The 15,585-nt window shown below is 48.8% G+C and overlaps 1 protein-coding gene across 2 annotated transcripts; it reads right to left on the reverse strand.

Moving 5' to 3' along the window:
* Positions 1 to 1,535: 1,535 nt before the first annotated feature.
* CHMP7 (charged multivesicular body protein 7) lies at positions 1,536 to 14,996 on the reverse strand. Of its 2 annotated transcripts, XM_044225148.1 has the most exons (10): positions 14,592 to 14,996; positions 12,682 to 12,853; positions 6,317 to 6,502; positions 6,044 to 6,177; positions 4,956 to 5,004; positions 4,580 to 4,699; positions 4,197 to 4,295; positions 3,917 to 3,977; positions 3,243 to 3,422; positions 2,845 to 2,995 (listed from the first exon to the last, which is right to left on the reverse strand). In XM_044225148.1, the coding sequence occupies exons 1-10, from the start codon at positions 14,888 to 14,890 to the stop codon at positions 2,943 to 2,945; spliced, it is 1,353 nt and encodes a 450-aa protein (XP_044081083.1). In that variant the 5' UTR covers positions 14,891 to 14,996; the 3' UTR covers positions 2,845 to 2,942. The 2 variants fall into 2 exon arrangements, with proteins under 2 accessions (XP_044081084.1, XP_044081083.1); XM_044225149.1 differs by lacking the exon at positions 3,917 to 3,977 and having other exon boundaries at positions 1,536 to 2,995; positions 14,592 to 14,995.
* Between the last annotated feature and the right edge of the window lie 589 nt (positions 14,997 to 15,585).

Genomic DNA, 15,585 nt, shown 5'->3' on the forward strand with positions numbered 1-15,585 from the left:
ACCAGAATATCGTGACCTCTTTGGGGGTGGGGTGGGGAAGGGGACAGGGTTGGCTGCTCAGCCTTGAACTCTCAGCCCTTCAGGCAGTGATAAGACACCCCTCTCACAATAGGTATCTGACTGGAGAGCCCACCCAGCTCCTGGGCGCCCCCCTTCCTCCCACCTTCCCACACCTACTCTCTGCGGGCTGCCACACTGTCACCCGGCAGGCAGTTACTGCAGACCCTTTAGCCACGTTTCCTGTCTCGTCACAAGGCAGCAGGTGTTCATGAGAAAGGAGAAGCAGACCATCTGCGGGGAGACTAAGACAGTCAGAATCTCAGGAGTCCTCTTGTCTGTCTTGTTTGCTTTGCTGATGAGAAATGAGAGGCTTGTGGGCCCAGAGCCACACAACTCGTTAGCGGCTGAGGCAAGAACGGGAGGTAGGTTTCCCTTAGCTAGGACCTATCACTCCCTAGTTTGTATTTTCTCTCCCTACTTGTTCTTAGCAGAATGGATAGATATTTTAACACTTAGATTGCTTTACAAGATTCTGAACACCCAAGAAAATACTCAAGAAAAGTGAAAGCTTGGATGTCGTCTCCTCCGTGAAGCCCTCCCCGAGCCCACCAACTTAAAGTATTTATTCTGGGAACTTACTTAGGTCTTCAGCTATATGCTGAAGGGTCCTCCACCTTCAATAGGGCAGTATTTGAGCCTGATTCATCTGGGCCCAGTATAGCTCCACACACAAGAAAATTCACCAGTTCCCTTAAGAAACCAAGTCCATTCCTTCCAGAGGAGCACCCTGACACAGGACTCGGGCCCTCATGGGGATCACGTGCAGAAACGCAGCCACTGCCAGCCAGCGGCTCCTTGTTCTCTCTGAGCCACCCCAGACAACATCTCGTTTCTTTCAGCGCAGCAAGGCCCCAGGCTAAAACATTTTAACACGGACTTCTCAGCAGCTCTGGCCAGTGGCAAAAAAGAGTTTAACATGAGACCACAATGTCCAGGTCATCCAGCTTGACCAGGGGTCCCTGCAACATGCCTCCCTTAGAGCACTTGGCCCGTTTCATGGGGTTCTCTGTCCGAGCTGTTTCTGCTCTGGGCTCGGTGACTCCCCTAGAGCTGCAAACCCAGTGCTGTGGTCGACCTAGCTCTGCACTCAGCCTCCCCACCAGCGGTGGCAAACACGAGGCCAGTAACAGGTGCCGAGTGAACACTGCTCCAGACTAGAAAATGGTTATCATCACACAGTAGAGGAATGGGGCCATTGAAAAAGAGAACAGGCCACAGAAAATAATCAAGATGATGGCACTCTCCTGGAACCCAGGACCTTCCAAGAATGCCTCCTCCCTGAGAACAGGAACCGTGTGGTATGAGAGCAAGCGGCTGGCGCAGGCCACCTCAGCCCTCACACTCTGCAGCTCTTTCCTTCTCCTGCGGCCTTCAAGCCAGAGACCTGGAGTGTGTCAACGCTGTGGGCGTGGGTGGCAGGAGGCATGAAGGCACAAGAAACTTTCTACAACCTGAGAAGAGACCAGGACAGGCACTCGGATTTTTTCTTTTAATTATTTATCAGATAAAAAAGAAAAAATAGTGATTGTTTCTCTTCACCCCCAACATTTCAGTTTACCAAGGTCAAGTAGGAGAGAAATTGAACAGTAATTCATGCTCCTTGCCTGGAGCAAATTCTTTCCCTGGGCTCTGTGGCACCTCGTGGAGGAGGGCCAGGGCAAAGGGCTCCAGGCAGAAATACTTGTTACTGTGGCAGCAGAGTGGCAGTACAGCTGTCCTCCTTTCTTCTCCGTGTTGCCAGAACATTCAGACCCTCCTGTCTGCCGCCCCTCCCCCCAGTACCATCCTCCCCAGTCCATCAAAGGAAGCAGGAAGACAGCACGTGAGGAGGCAGGACAGGTATGGCGCAGGACCGGGGAAGTACACAGCAGACATGGCGGAAGGCCACATCTTCTGCTTCTATTGCACATCCTGGCTCAGATCCCCTGCCCTGAGCAACGGGCTCCAAAGCGAAATGCTTCTGAAGTTCAAACCAAGAACCTGCTGTTGTGTGCCAGGCTCAAGAAGGGGAGGCGTGTGGTTGTGTGGCTTGTTCTGATACGCATATTTAAGTTATATGTTAAGTTATTCTGTGATGGGGGCAAGGCAGAGATTGTGCCTCGTTAAAAAAAATATGGAGTTTGGACACCCGGGGCCCTAATAGTCGCCTGGGCTTCTCCCTGTCAAGTTCAAAAGACTAAGAATAACTCTCCAGTCCGCAGATCTTCTGCATAAGACGGAAAAGACAGCAGCATCCCCCCAACTACACAAGCCCCCTTGCCAGGTGTCGTGACTCTGACACTCAGGGGTGACCTCTTTTTCTGAACACCTGGAGAATCTGGCCAGCGGCCCCACAGAACACCCTTTCACACTGTACGTTCCTCCATCAGGTGGCAGCTGTTTGATTCTCCTTCCTTGCATTGCAGTGAAAACAGAGTAGGACCGGAACAAGTCGCTTACCTGACCTTACAGAATAAAGTCCTCGGGGGAAAAACAGTGGGGGTGGGGAGAAGGGACTGGTTTTGATTTGGCAAAGCTGCAACTCTTTCGCCTTCGTGGGCTGGAACAAAGCTGGCGGGTAAAGACAAACCTAACTGAGCCAACGGCAAGGACTGCAGGCTATGAGAGACGACAGGTCAAACACAGAACTGTATAAATTGTGGCACTATAAAGATGAGAAGGCAGGTCCATGACACCAGCTGGGAGCACGCCTCGCGAGCACGCTTCCAGAAATTACATCTGTCCTGTAGTGAGTGGTGGCATCCAGATACATCGAAGCAGTTCTCCTTCCTCCTCTTCCCAACAAATTCTGAGAGTTTCTCATTTAAATAACTATGTACACACACACAAGCCTGGTCTCTCTTTTACACGAGGGTCCTTCACTTAAGGGTCCTAGAATGGCTTTAGAGAGTCGGTTCCAATTGCCTTTTTGGAGATTTACTGCTTGGGACCAAACCTGTAAAAAGAAGAAATGACTGAGTTCTACATCAGGCAGACCTTTAGGGTGAAAGCATCCCAGTGTTTAAGGGGTCGAGTCTTCACATAAATAACGAGCCTGCAACTCCCTCCCTCCCACAAACCCCTTGGGGTCTGACACCCTAACAGACGAAGTACTCAGGCTGGGACTCACCAGCCCTGTGCCTGGCTACTGTCAACGAGAGGGACCCACGTCCACCGGCAACCCTGGGAGTAAAGCTCCATACCTCCCTCTGATAAGGACAATTTCTCAAGTTCAGCTTCAAGTTCAGCGTCCGAGATCCTAGGGTTAGGCACACTGTTGGTATAAAATGTCTCAGGGGAGTTTTCGGGCAGATCCAAAGGTTCTTTGGTGGTATCCTGAAGAAGGATGTCCAATTCCTTCTCCAGTTCCTCACTGTCAAAATCTGGAAAGAAAAGATGGCATGAGGACATACAAAGTCCAAGGAGCAAATGCGTTCATGAGTCAAGGATTGGGGATGGCATCACTCAGCTCAGCTCTACAAAAGATGTCCAGGCCTCCTTGCAGGTCCAAAAAATCGTATGAGTCGGGAGGCAGTGGGCACCTCCAAGCAAATACTCTTCTCCCACACACACAGAGCTAAGTCATCGAGGGCATATATTTGCTAACACCACAGAACTGACCCTACTTCCCCTTGCCCATAAAGGAGGATCCTGCAGTAGGAGGTCTAGTGAGGCAAGATCGCTGCAGCCCAGAGAGGTTAACGGTACAGTCTACCAAAAGGAGAGGACAGTTCCTTCTAACCACTGCTGGGGGTGAACCCCAGAGAGAGTCCTGCCTGCACCAGGAAAAGCAGATCTATGACCCAAGCCATCACAGTACCAGGAAGCGAAACCCTCTTAGGAAGGAAGGAAGAAAAGAACCGCCCTGTCAACTCACCTAAGCCATTGGTCACCCCACCAGCCAGAGTCTGAGAAACTTCATCCTGGGTGTCACACAGCTGGAAGAGAAAAGCACAAGGCCTTGAAGGCGGAGTAGCACTTCTGGGGGTCTCCGTCTCTTGGGCTCAAGGTTCAGGGTTACCAAGTAATGCTGCCCCACCTGAGAATCAGTGCACAAGGGAAGGAGTCTAGTTTGGGGAAAGAGGAAGCACAGCAAAGTCACACCTGCCCTCACTAACTTCCTTCTGTAGCTGTTCCTCCCTGGCCCCCTCCTGTACCTCTTGGATCTGATCCACAAGGCTCTCTGCCTTCTCCACTGTGACATCCTTCATGGAGAGTTTTAGTGCTCCTACCCCAGCCTGATAGGCATTGAAAACCTAAAGAGGAAACAAAGTTATCAGTGCAAATAAAGAACACTGGGCAAAATACGTACCAATATCATTTCATCTCCGAATGATGACTTTGGGTTTTTTTTTAACCACCCGCCCTTGATTTAGCCCATGTTCACGGAGGCCAAAAGTTCCCAAAAGGAGAAGTGAACTCCCAGGCCTACCCTGAAAACACCCAGGCCTCCTCCAAACAGCATAGCCACAGTGGAGGGAATGAGGAGTGTTTGCTGGAGAGACCACCCAGATCCCGGAACTAGAGGGGCAGTGGTTACCATCTGATCTGTCTGGGAGGCGTAGATCCGGTCCAGGATGCCTTGAACAGTGTCCAGCTTGGCATGCAGGGCCTCGATGCGCTTCTCTGTCCGCTGCTTGGCCTTGAGAGACCTCAGAGCCTGGCGGGGGTGGGGGTGGGGCATGGAGACTTGGTCAGGAAGGCCAGAGGGCCAGAGGAAGCAAGGCTTTCTCTGGTGGTAAGACCATCTCAGGCCTCCTCCTCCTCCCTCACTTGTAAAGCAAGCTGTGGTGCCTGGACCACCTGCAGACACTTCCCATCATGCCCCAAGCTCGTCTCTGAACCGCTGGGGTACCACCACCCACTGTCGGACCCAGGCACAGGTACACAACTAGAGGGGAAGAGCGGAAACTCACCAGCTGCTTCTTTCCTGCTCGGCATGCCCGGCGGGCTTCTTCTTTACACCTACCAAACACAGGGGACAGATCAAGATGACTGTGGCGCAGGATGAGGGTGGTAGTGTCCTGAATAGTCCCCGAGAGTCCCACTTAATGAAGGTACTTTCAAATCTGAAAATCAAATCAATTCCGTCCAATGGCCAGAAAAACGATGTCCAAGAGCCTGCTGGCAAACTCCCGCAGCAAGCTGAGATATAAAATGGAACATGTATGCAGGCGAGAAAGCCAAACCAACCGAGGATAAGCAGTTTCAGCCGCCAGGCAAGGAAAATGTGCCAACAAGGCACCTTAACAGCACAGTCCCATTTCGGCAGCCGGTAGACAAGGAATCAGTTCTGAACACCAACAGTGGCCTTGGACGTAGTCCCTGGCTTCCCTGCACTGCTGGGTCTCTCTCACTGTTAAGGAGGAGCAAGCATTTTCATTCAATGTCCACACAGCCTACAGTTTGGAGAAGGGTTCATGTGCCTTTAGCAGGGGTGCCTTCCCCATCTGAGGGGAAGAGCAGGGATCCCTCAGAAAGAACCTGGAAGGCGGATACTTGCCTCGTTCACTACACTATTCCGAAGTATTCCTAAGAACCTAAGACAAGACCCTGCTCGACACTGTTAAAAAGATCCTGGCACGGAGGAGCAGAAATGTTAATGCCAAAAGACGTAATCTTGTCGGGGGAAGAATTAAAATTCCTTTTTTTCTCCTTTGTGATAGTCCGTGTTTTTGCATGACCGCTGCACTGAGCAGCGAGGACTTTGCTATTAGTAAAATAACTTTTCCTTCTTTTTCTCTTTTTTAAGAGTTTATTTATTTACTTGACAGAGATCACAAGTAGGCAGAGAGGCAGGCAGAGAGAGAGGAGGAAGCAGGCTTCCTGCTGAGCAGAGAGCCCGATGTGGGGCTCGATCCCAACCTGAGTTGAAAGCAGAGGCTCAACCCACTGAGCCACCCAGGTGCTCCCTTTTATTTTTCTTTTTTTTTTGAGATGAGCCCATGGGCACCAGTGCTTTGCCGGGTGGGGGGCTGGGGCTGCTCAGCTCCGGGGTAGTTACCTCTCTGCTTCCTGGGACAGGGACTCCACCTTGCGCGATAGCAGCTGTTCACTCTGCATCAGCTGGTACACCCCGACATCTACATCGTTGACCGGAGAGACCTTGGCATGTGGCCCTCGGGCAAACTTCACAATCTGAGGGACAGGGACAAATTACTGGGGCCCCTACTGCCAATGCTCAGAAATCCCCCCAGCAGGAAGGGCAGGAGGCATGTGCAGTAGGCACTCGATAAGCCGTCGCTGAGTCGATGAACGAACAGCTGGACTTCCGTACCTTTTCCCCATTCTGCTCGAGAACCGTGACTCTCTTCTCTTTCTGCAGCTGCAGCAACACTAGGTAGAAGGTCCTCTCATCCGGACAGGAGCCCGCACAGAGGGTGCTCAGCTCTGACAAGGCCACCACGGGGTGGGAGGAGAGCGGGGAGTTCTGATACAGACGGTACACCTCCTCGGCCTTCTCCTGCAGAGGGGGAGGCAAACGTGCTTACAAGCCTGGCCGCTGCCCTCAGAGCCCCGGAACCCCTGGCCCCATGTTCCCAACCAGGATCATGCAAGACCAGAGCAAGGGGCGCTGGCCTTGTCTCTCCTGAAGTAGCAGTTTTGGAAAGAAAAAAGATCTTGAGTTTTTTTAAACCTTGGAGGGAAGTCTGGTATATGCAGATGAAAGAAAGTATGTGGTATGTGTATCAGGAGCTGGCTCCGTGCTCGCCTATCCGTGTGGGACTTTGTGTTGCTGGGTCTCCCAGCCCAGGGGAAGGAGGAGCCCAGGGTGGTGTGGTGGCACAGCCATGACTGAGAGCTGAGGCCTGCTTTTCGGCTCTGCCTGTCGAGCCCGGGACCAGTCAGTCTCACTGGTCCTCAGCATCCCTCTCACAGACTGAAGAAGGGAGAGAGATGACATCCATATTCCCTTCCAAAGCTGGTCTTCCCATTCTTAAGCCAACTGGCGATACAGCAAGCAAGAGCGTCACTGAGTCTCTAAGGAGTCTCAGGAGAGAAGGATGTGACAATGAGGTGGGACAGGGTTTGTGTGGGGAGCCTAAGAAATAGAAGTTTCAAGAAACAATGCCACCGTGTTCCTCTTACATGGAAAGCACTCTCTCAGACTTCTGCAAATAAGAAATACTTACTGAGGTATGAACAGAGTGCTATGAAAATCTAAGGAAGGAACACCTAGGAGTTCGGAGATTGCTTGAGGGGGACAAATGGTTGTTGAGAAGAATTCCAAAGGGTAAGTTCCTAGGTGAAGTGGTGGGAAGGTATCTCAGGAAGGGGGAAGGTCATGAGCAATGGCATAGAGTATGAGTCAATATGGTGTTTACGGATGTGGACAGGAAGGGAAGAGAGAACAGAAGCCCTTCTCTCTTACACAGACTACACAAGCTGTAGTCTCTTCTTTGCTGTCCTTGCTCTGCAGACAGTGGACAGTCTTGGAAGTGAAATGACAAGGCTGGATTAACAGAATCTAGCTGGCAAGCAGGAAAGATGGATTGTAGGAGCAAGCCTTAGAGGCAGGGCGATCATTTATGCCAGAGATTGGGAGGGCCTGAACGGGGCAGTGGTGACAGGGACAGAGAAGGGATGGGTTCAAGAAAAATTCAGAAGATAAAACAGGCAGTCCTCAGTAGCTGGGCATGGGGTGGAAGGAGACAGAAGAGTCCAGGATGATGTTTCAGTTCTGGCTTGAGTGACCGGGTGGATATGATGGTTTTAATTAATAGCAAGAACACAGAAGGAAGAGCGTATTCTATAGGAAAGATAAAACATCCCATTTTGGACACGTTGTTTGGGATGCCTGAAGTATATCCAAGAAAATACATCCAACAGATAACTAGATACACAAACCTGAAGCTCAAAGGAGACACCAGGACAGGATATATAACTCTGAAACTCCTCAAGCACACAGAAGGTAATTCAATTCCCAAGTGCAACCGAGTTACCCAAGGAAACTCAGAGAAAAGTAATAAGCTGAAGGAAGACCCAGGTTTAAGAGGCGAAGGAACTCACAAAAGAGACCCAGAGCAACACTTAGGGAGAACCAAGGAGAACCAGCAGTGTAATGACAACAAAATCAAAGAAATGGAAAATTTTAAGAAGTGAGGGGCAACGGTGTCAAAGGCATAAGAAGAGTCCAGTAAGACAGGGACTCCACTTTTCATGTGATTTACCTGCCTTGTCAGATAATAACACTTACTATAAAGCTTCTATAGTGGGAACAGTGTGGTGTCCAGGCCAAAAGATGAACGGCAAGCAACAGTAAATGATGTTGGGGCAGCTGGGAGGCTCAGCTGGTTGAGCGTGCGACTCTGGATTTCTGCTCAGATGATGACCTCAGGGTTGTGAGACAAGTACCATGTCAGGCTCTGTGCTCAGCAAGGAGGCTGCTTGAATTTCTCTCCCTCTGTCCGTCCCGCTGCTTGTGCGGGCTCTCTCGAATAAAAAAATAAATCTTTTTTACTAAGCAGGGAACCTGATGCAGCGCTTGATCCCAGGACCCTGGGATCATGACCTGAGCCAAAGGCAGACGCCCAACACCTGAGACACGGAGGTGCCCCAAAAATAAATTAAAAAAAAAAAAAACCACCAAAAAATGATGTTAAGACAACTGACTATCTGTTTGGAAGAAAATCGGTTTTCCTTACCAGATATACAGAAACAAATGCCAAATTACTGAAATTTATTTTTTGAATTTATTTTTTATTAACATATAGTGTATTATTTGTTTCAAGGGTACAGGTCTGTGAATCATCAGTCTTACAAAATCCACAGCACTCCCCCAATGCACATACTCACCCCAGTGTCCATCACACAGCCACCCTCAAATTACTGGAATTTAAATTGAGAAAATGTTTTGTTGTTGCTTTTTTAAAAGATTATTTATTTATTTTTGAGATTGAAAGAGAGAGAGTGAGAGCCAGCACAAGTGCACAGGCCGGGGTGGGGGCAGTGCTGGGGCAGAGGGAGATGGAGAAGCAGACTCCTCACTGAGCAGGGAGCCTGATGTGAGGCTTGATCCCAGGATCTGGGATCATGACCTGATCCGAAGGCAGATGCTTAACCTACTGGGCCACCCAGGCACCCAAGAAAATATTTTTTAACATTTTTAAAAAAGATTTTATTTATTTATTTGAGAGAAAGAGAAAGACAGACAGGGTGGGGGGAGGGGCAAAGGGAAAGAGAATCTTAAGCAGACTCCCCACTGAGCACAGAGCCCAATGCACAGCTTGCTCTCCTGACTCTGAGATCCCAACCTGAGTTGAAATCCAGAGTCTCATGCTTAACCAACTGAACCACCCAGACACTCCTGAGGAAATATTTTAAAAATCTAATTAACTTTGTGGAGGATGCCTTTGTAAGCAAGACCAGAAATTCAGGAGCCATAAAGGAAAATTTTTAGAGATCTGACCATAGAAACATAAACTTTTATATGGTAAAAGACATGATAAATAAAAATGAAAAGCAAAAGAGAGACCAGAAAATAATATTTACATCCCTAACACTAAATATGTTCTATCTATCTACCCCTAATACGCAAAAATACCCCTTCTAAATATAAAGGACAAACAATCCAGTATAAAAATAAGCAAAAAATATAAATAGGCAACACACAAAAGGGGATTTGTAAATGGCCAGCAGACAGGAAAAAAGCCGCTCAAACCCCAAATAGGAAGCATCATTTTTGTCATACTGGCAAAATTTAAAAGACTCATGTTATCCAGTGCTGACAAGGATGTGGGGAGACCGAACATGTTAATGTGTGAATTAGTACAAACTTCTGAAAAGTAATTTGGCAATTTCTGTACAGATGCATTTCTAGAAATCAACTCCATAAAAAAAATAAAAAGTATACAGATGTATACACAAAGCTATCAAAGAAGTATTTTTTTGGTTTTTTGTAACAGAGAAATTGGAATGACTTCAATGTCCAACTGTGTGGTTACTACTGGTTAAATTGTGGCGTATCAATAGATTATCATGCAGCTATCTGAAAGAATGTTATGTAGGGGTCTGGAAAGACGCTCATAACATACTGAAGTGTAAAGAAAAAAAGGCAGGTTGCAGATCAATAAGTAAAATAAGATTCTATTTCTGGAAAAAAATGCATGTGTGCATGCATATTTTCGTATGTATGTGTACATTCATGTGTTTATTCAACAAATGTTTAGTGACTCTGTTATGAAGCAGGTGCTGTTCCCAGAGTCCCAGCGCCAATAGAACTTCTCCCTCCTAGTAGGAGAGACCGATTATAAATAAACAAATAAATAATATTTTTAGGAAGGATTAAATGCTAACTAAAATAAATAAAATAAAAACATAAAAATATAAATATAAAAAACATATTTTATCTGTATAAAATATATAAATATATATAAAAATAAGATAAAATAAAATAAAACAAAACAGAAAGTAATACAATGGTGTGGGACAAGGTCAATAAGAAAATATAGGAACACCCGAGCACGCGTGTGTGTGCACACACAAACAGAAAGGAACATACCTAAAGAGATGGAAATGGCATGAACAGAAAGGAAACGTTTGTTTCTTTGTATAATTATTTTAAATAGCAAACCTTATGCGCAATTTTTACTTTTCTGCATTTTTTCAAGTAAAAAGTTACTTGCTTTCTGTGTATGGACTTGGGAAAATCACTTAACTTCAGAAGTAGGCTTTATTTTATAACAATATCTAGAGAAGACTCTTCAGTTTCATACAGGGAAACAAGGTTCCCTCTCAGGAGAAAAGAGCAAAGTCACCATCTATTTGAAAGCAGATGTCGCAGAATGAGCTCAAGTGTTAAGCACTCTGTTTCGTGATGTAAGCTGGGTATAGGTTTAACGGTACCATGCCGCTGTAGAGCAAGATTTATTTTTCTACTTAAATAAGAGTAAACTACACTGCAGTTAAAAATTACTGTTGGTTCTTGGAAGATCTATGTTATTAATTCCACTTCCTCCCCTATCTCTGCCTTTGCTCTCAAAAGCCTGTAAATCGAAAACCACATCTGTGGGGACAAATGAGTCTACCTCCCTTTGTTCCAGGTTGGAAAACCTTGCGGTGAAAGACTGCAAAGAGGAATGGAGCTTGGCCCACAGCCACACAAACTATCCTGTAGTTTCTACGGGTCCCTGGCTAAGTCCTGGAGGTCAGGGTGCTGGGTGGGAGGAAAGCCATGTGGGTGAAGGGAAAGAAAGAGCCCCTCCCTTGAAGCAGATGCACACTGCTCAGTCAAATTGTGAGGGACAGGGAGAGGGGGTAGATTTTGGAGACCTCCACCTCAATCTGAGTGAGAGAGGGTGGGGTGTCTGTCAAGGTGAAGAGAAAGTGGAGCTTCTGTGGGGACAAGGGATGAAGATGCTCAGCTGGCTCCAGCTGTGTGGAAGCCTCTGGGGCTATGCAAAAAGGTCCTGAGGTTGGGCTTAGTCTGTGAGTTTCAAAAAATAAGTACTGTCTACGCTGTACTTCTGCTACCTGGTGTTCGGTCAATCTGTAAACATGCACACACACAGCAGTTCTGGTGGAGTGTGGGGCTGACGTGGGTGTGCACTGGGTTAAAGTGCACTGGGAAGGTCAGGAAGTGGTGACAACAAAGCTTGGTCAAGAAGGAGAGAAACAGAGCACTAAGGAGAGAGTGGCCAGGCCCCACAAAGGAGTCATTCTGTGATGGGAAAAACTCAGGAGGATTTAGAGGCTGAGGAAGGAGAGCACCAAGCAAGGGAGATGGAATGTATATCAAGAGGGACTGATGGGATGAGGGGAGAGCTCGGTAGACACAGACTCAAGAGCCCATGTGGAAGAGAAGACAGACCCTTCATCCTCTGAGCCTGGGGAGAAATGAAGGCTCAAACTTGATGTAGAAGGACAGAAAACTGAAGGCTTGTCTTAGGAGATTCTACCTGCTCAACGAAATGTCAGCAGAGTCATGGGAGTGGCGTATGGAAGGCAAGTGTGAGGGGGCTGGGAAAGGACAAGAAGCTGACCTGAGGAATGGCTACGAGGGCCCTGCTAGAGCTGGGCCCCAGGGTGATTCTCTCTAGCAGGGAAGGCAGACTGTGGGGCCGGTCTACAGTAGTGGCTGTGCTGGGTGTCTTGAGTGGCCCGAGAGAGGAGCAAAGCAGCTGGGTGCATGCTCTAGTTTGGCTAGGGAAGGCAGGCCAGGAGGAAGCTGACCAACCAGTACAGCATGAAGGGACCAAGGGCCTGGTGGCCTCTTCAGTGAAACTAAGACCATCAGTAAGCTGAAGGGGAAGGGGAGAGGGTTCTAGTCACAGAGGAGGAACTCTGAACCTGGTCTGCTGATTTAAGAGAAGGCCTAGCTAAAGTCACAAGGTCTTTAGAAATCCTCAGAAATGCTTAACCAGTAAACTACAGAAGGCAAAGAATTTTCCAAACTTTAGCTTATCACTAATATCTACAAATACAGAAAGTAATCAACTGTATGTTACCGACAATTCCTGGATGGCCTTTGAAATGTACAATCCAACTAACAACTCCATATAAAAGGTCAGATAAACTCCATTATCAACTCTGTCACCATGCAAAAAAAGATGTTGTTTCTCTAAGGATACACACAGGAACGTGGAGGATCCTGTCATCATGGCAATGCCATCCGGACCGGACCTCTGCCTTTTCAGCACCCACCTTAAGCAGCTCCATGGCTACGAGCACCTCCTCGGCAGGAACTTTATTATCGCCTAGCATGTTGGAAAGAGTCCACTTGAGGGGCTTCAGCAGGAAGACTCCAACCCCCCAGGAGATCCAGCTGCTGTCTACACTGGCCATGAAGTCTGACTCCCGCTGCAACTCCCCTCGACTGCAGGCAAAGAAAGAAAAGGGCGTAGAGTAGGCTTAATGCAATGTCCCATTCCAGTCTAAATCATCCCCTAAGAGACAAATTTGATCATCACCATCATCATAAACACCATTTCTTAGGTACCTACTCTGTGCCAGCGATTATGAGCAGCACTGTTTATGCTCCAGCTGAAAACCTCACGACAACTCTGTGAGATGGACATTGTTGCTAGCATTCTGGTCAATGAGAAAACTGGAGGACTGGGGTGAGAGAGGCCAATGTAACTTGGCTCCAAAATGCAAGCTCTCCACTAAGGCTACAGAGCCTACATTGGGACTTCCTTGTACAAATGAAGCTCCGTATGATAAAATGAAAATAACCATAATGTCAATTACTGTCTATGCAAGACCTAAGGAAATATACAAAGATGGTCAGAGAAAAGATTTTCTGCTATTCCTAAGCTAAGGTGGAGACAGGACATAAGCACTTTATGGTACTGGTACTAAGTAGCTACATTAAATGAATGCTTACCATTGACCAATCACTATGCTAAGGGCTATGTACGGAATATGTTTCAAATCCTCACGATAAACCTACCGACAATTATCATCATCATTTTATACTTGGTCAGGCTGAAGCTTAAAGAGGGGCACATAATTTTAGCGAGTGGCAGAGCCAGGATTTGAGCCCAGACCGTTTGGCCCTCAACTTGGCACAGTTCACTTTCTCAGACACAGTAAGTTTCAGAAATGGCTTGTCCCATCAGCGTCAGTCAATGGAAAGGTACTGGGAAGAAGGGAGACCCCTAAAAGGAACATAGCAAAGTTGACTTTCTTCATTCACTGGGCCGCACCCTCAAAGGAACATAGGAAAGTTGACTGTCTTCATTCACTGAAGCAGGTACTATGCTAGCTAGGCTGCTCTAAGTGTAGGTACAAATGTGATCTGCAGATGATTTAGAATCAGGGGACTAGGGGGTCCAAACCTGGCATTAGCTCTCACTAGCTGAGTACCTCCAGTAAGTATCTTGATCTCAGTCTCAGTCCCCTCTTCTGTCTGTTGAGGATAATTCTATCATCTCGCTCTCAGGACTGCTGAGGAGGTCAGATGATGGTGTATGCAAAGTATCTGCATGCTGTTAAATGCGGTACATCTATTAGACAGATATCCATGCTGCCCCCGCAGGTACCTCCAAAACCCTGCACCAGTCGCACAGGGGACACTACAGACCTTTCTCAGAGCACCGAGGTACCCAGTAAAGCCCTCAGCCTGCTTCATGTCCTCTGCTTCAACCTGCCTGTGCCAAGGACAAGCCAAGACAGTCCAGACACATGACCTGTGCCGGGGGGGCTGCAGGCAAGATCCCCACAGGCCTTTTCCCTACGACTGCCCTCTCGTTAGTCCTGACCTTCCTTAGTTCAATAAATCTATCTCACATACCTTCTGTGCCAGAGTAATTCAAATTTGGAAGCCCCTACAAAATAACTACACAACGGGATTCCAAGCCAGACAAGTCATTGTCACCTCTGCCAGTCGGGTTTCTCCTCTTACCGTCTGAATCTAATCTCATCGGACAATCGTGGCCCCCCAATTTGCCCGATGCCCCGTCTCCCTCTCCCTCCACACCCCTAACCCAGCCTCCTTTCGGGTCCTCTTGTGCGTACTGAACAAACAGATCCGCCCCTGCGGTCCAGACCCTCGGCTGGGCGCGGTACCCTCAGGGAGCCACCCCCGCCCCCTGGCCCGGGCCCGCCCTCACCGTAGCAGGTCCTGTAGCACGGTGGCCAGCCCCAGCGGGACACTGCCCTTGCGCTGAAAGGCCTCCTGCAAGTCCCGCAGACGCAGGCGCACCACCCCCTGGCGGCGGCTGTGGCTCAGCACCAACGGAGCCCAGAAGCCCATCTTGCTGTCCCAGTCGGTGCTGTTCACCTCGCGACTCCTTTTGAAGGCGGAGAACAGGAAAGACATGCGTTCCTCATCCTCCTCCCACTCGGGGGGCAGTAGGCCCGCCGGGTCTCCCCCGGCCGGGGCCTCGGCCTCCCGCTCCGGGGACCACATCGGAACCCCAGCCCCGCCAAGGCTCCGAACACAACCCCGGCCCTGGTCCCCTTCCGCCCTGGTTCCTTCCCGGCTTCCGTTCCTTGACCGCCTCCTCCTCTGTCATTACGTCATCGCCACCCCCAGCGTGAAATAAGTCCCGCGCCTTCTTAAGCGCATGCTTCTCTCTGCCCTCTCTGCGCCAGGAGGCGGGCTGATGACCCTATTTTCTGACAGCCTCAAGGCGCTTGCGCCGGCACCTCCTCCCGCAGTCTTTGTGCAGCAAGTGGAGCTTCGCGCGTGCGCGGCGGGTAGGTGAGCGTCCCGCCCCCATGACGGATCATAGAGTTTAACGACGCGTCATAGAGAGCCTAACGCTTCGGCGCCGGGTTGTGGAGGTTTCAGATAGTGGGACTGTAGAGTCCCGCTAAGAGGCGCCAGAGGAGCCGGGATCGCTGGTGCATCAGTATGTGGTTCCTCCAGCAGCCTTTACTTCAGACACTTAAGCTTCCAAGATACCTTCCTTTTACAGTAATGTCAGCGGATAGACAGCCGTTGGCCACTCAAGTTCTGTGACAGTATCCGCACTACTTTTTTTTAAAGTTTTATTTATTTATTTATTTGATAGAGATCACAAGTAGGCAGAAAGGCAGGCAGAGAGGGAGAGAGGAGAAAGCAGGCTCGCCGCTGAGCAAAGAGCCGGATGTGGGGCTCGA

Source organism: Neovison vison, chromosome 11, assembly GCF_020171115.1.
Source record: "Neovison vison isolate M4711 chromosome 11, ASM_NN_V1, whole genome shotgun sequence".
NCBI classification, from domain to species: domain Eukaryota; kingdom Metazoa; phylum Chordata; class Mammalia; order Carnivora; family Mustelidae; genus Neogale; species Neogale vison.

Bases quoted from the DNA above. Each gene is read 5' to 3' on its own strand.
- CHMP7 (XM_044225149.1), bottom strand. From the start codon at position 14,890: ATGTGGTCCCCGGAGCGGGAGGCCGAGGCCCCGGCCGGGGGAGACCCG. The intron at 5,005-6,043 runs GTAACTACCCCG...TGTGTTTGGTAG, and splicing joins CTGTCCCAGGAAGCAGAGAG to GTGTAAAGAAGAAGCCCGCC. The intron at 4,296-4,579 runs GTAACCACTGCC...TTTCCTCTTTAG, and splicing joins CCTCCCAGACAGATCAGATG to GTTTTCAATGCCTATCAGGC.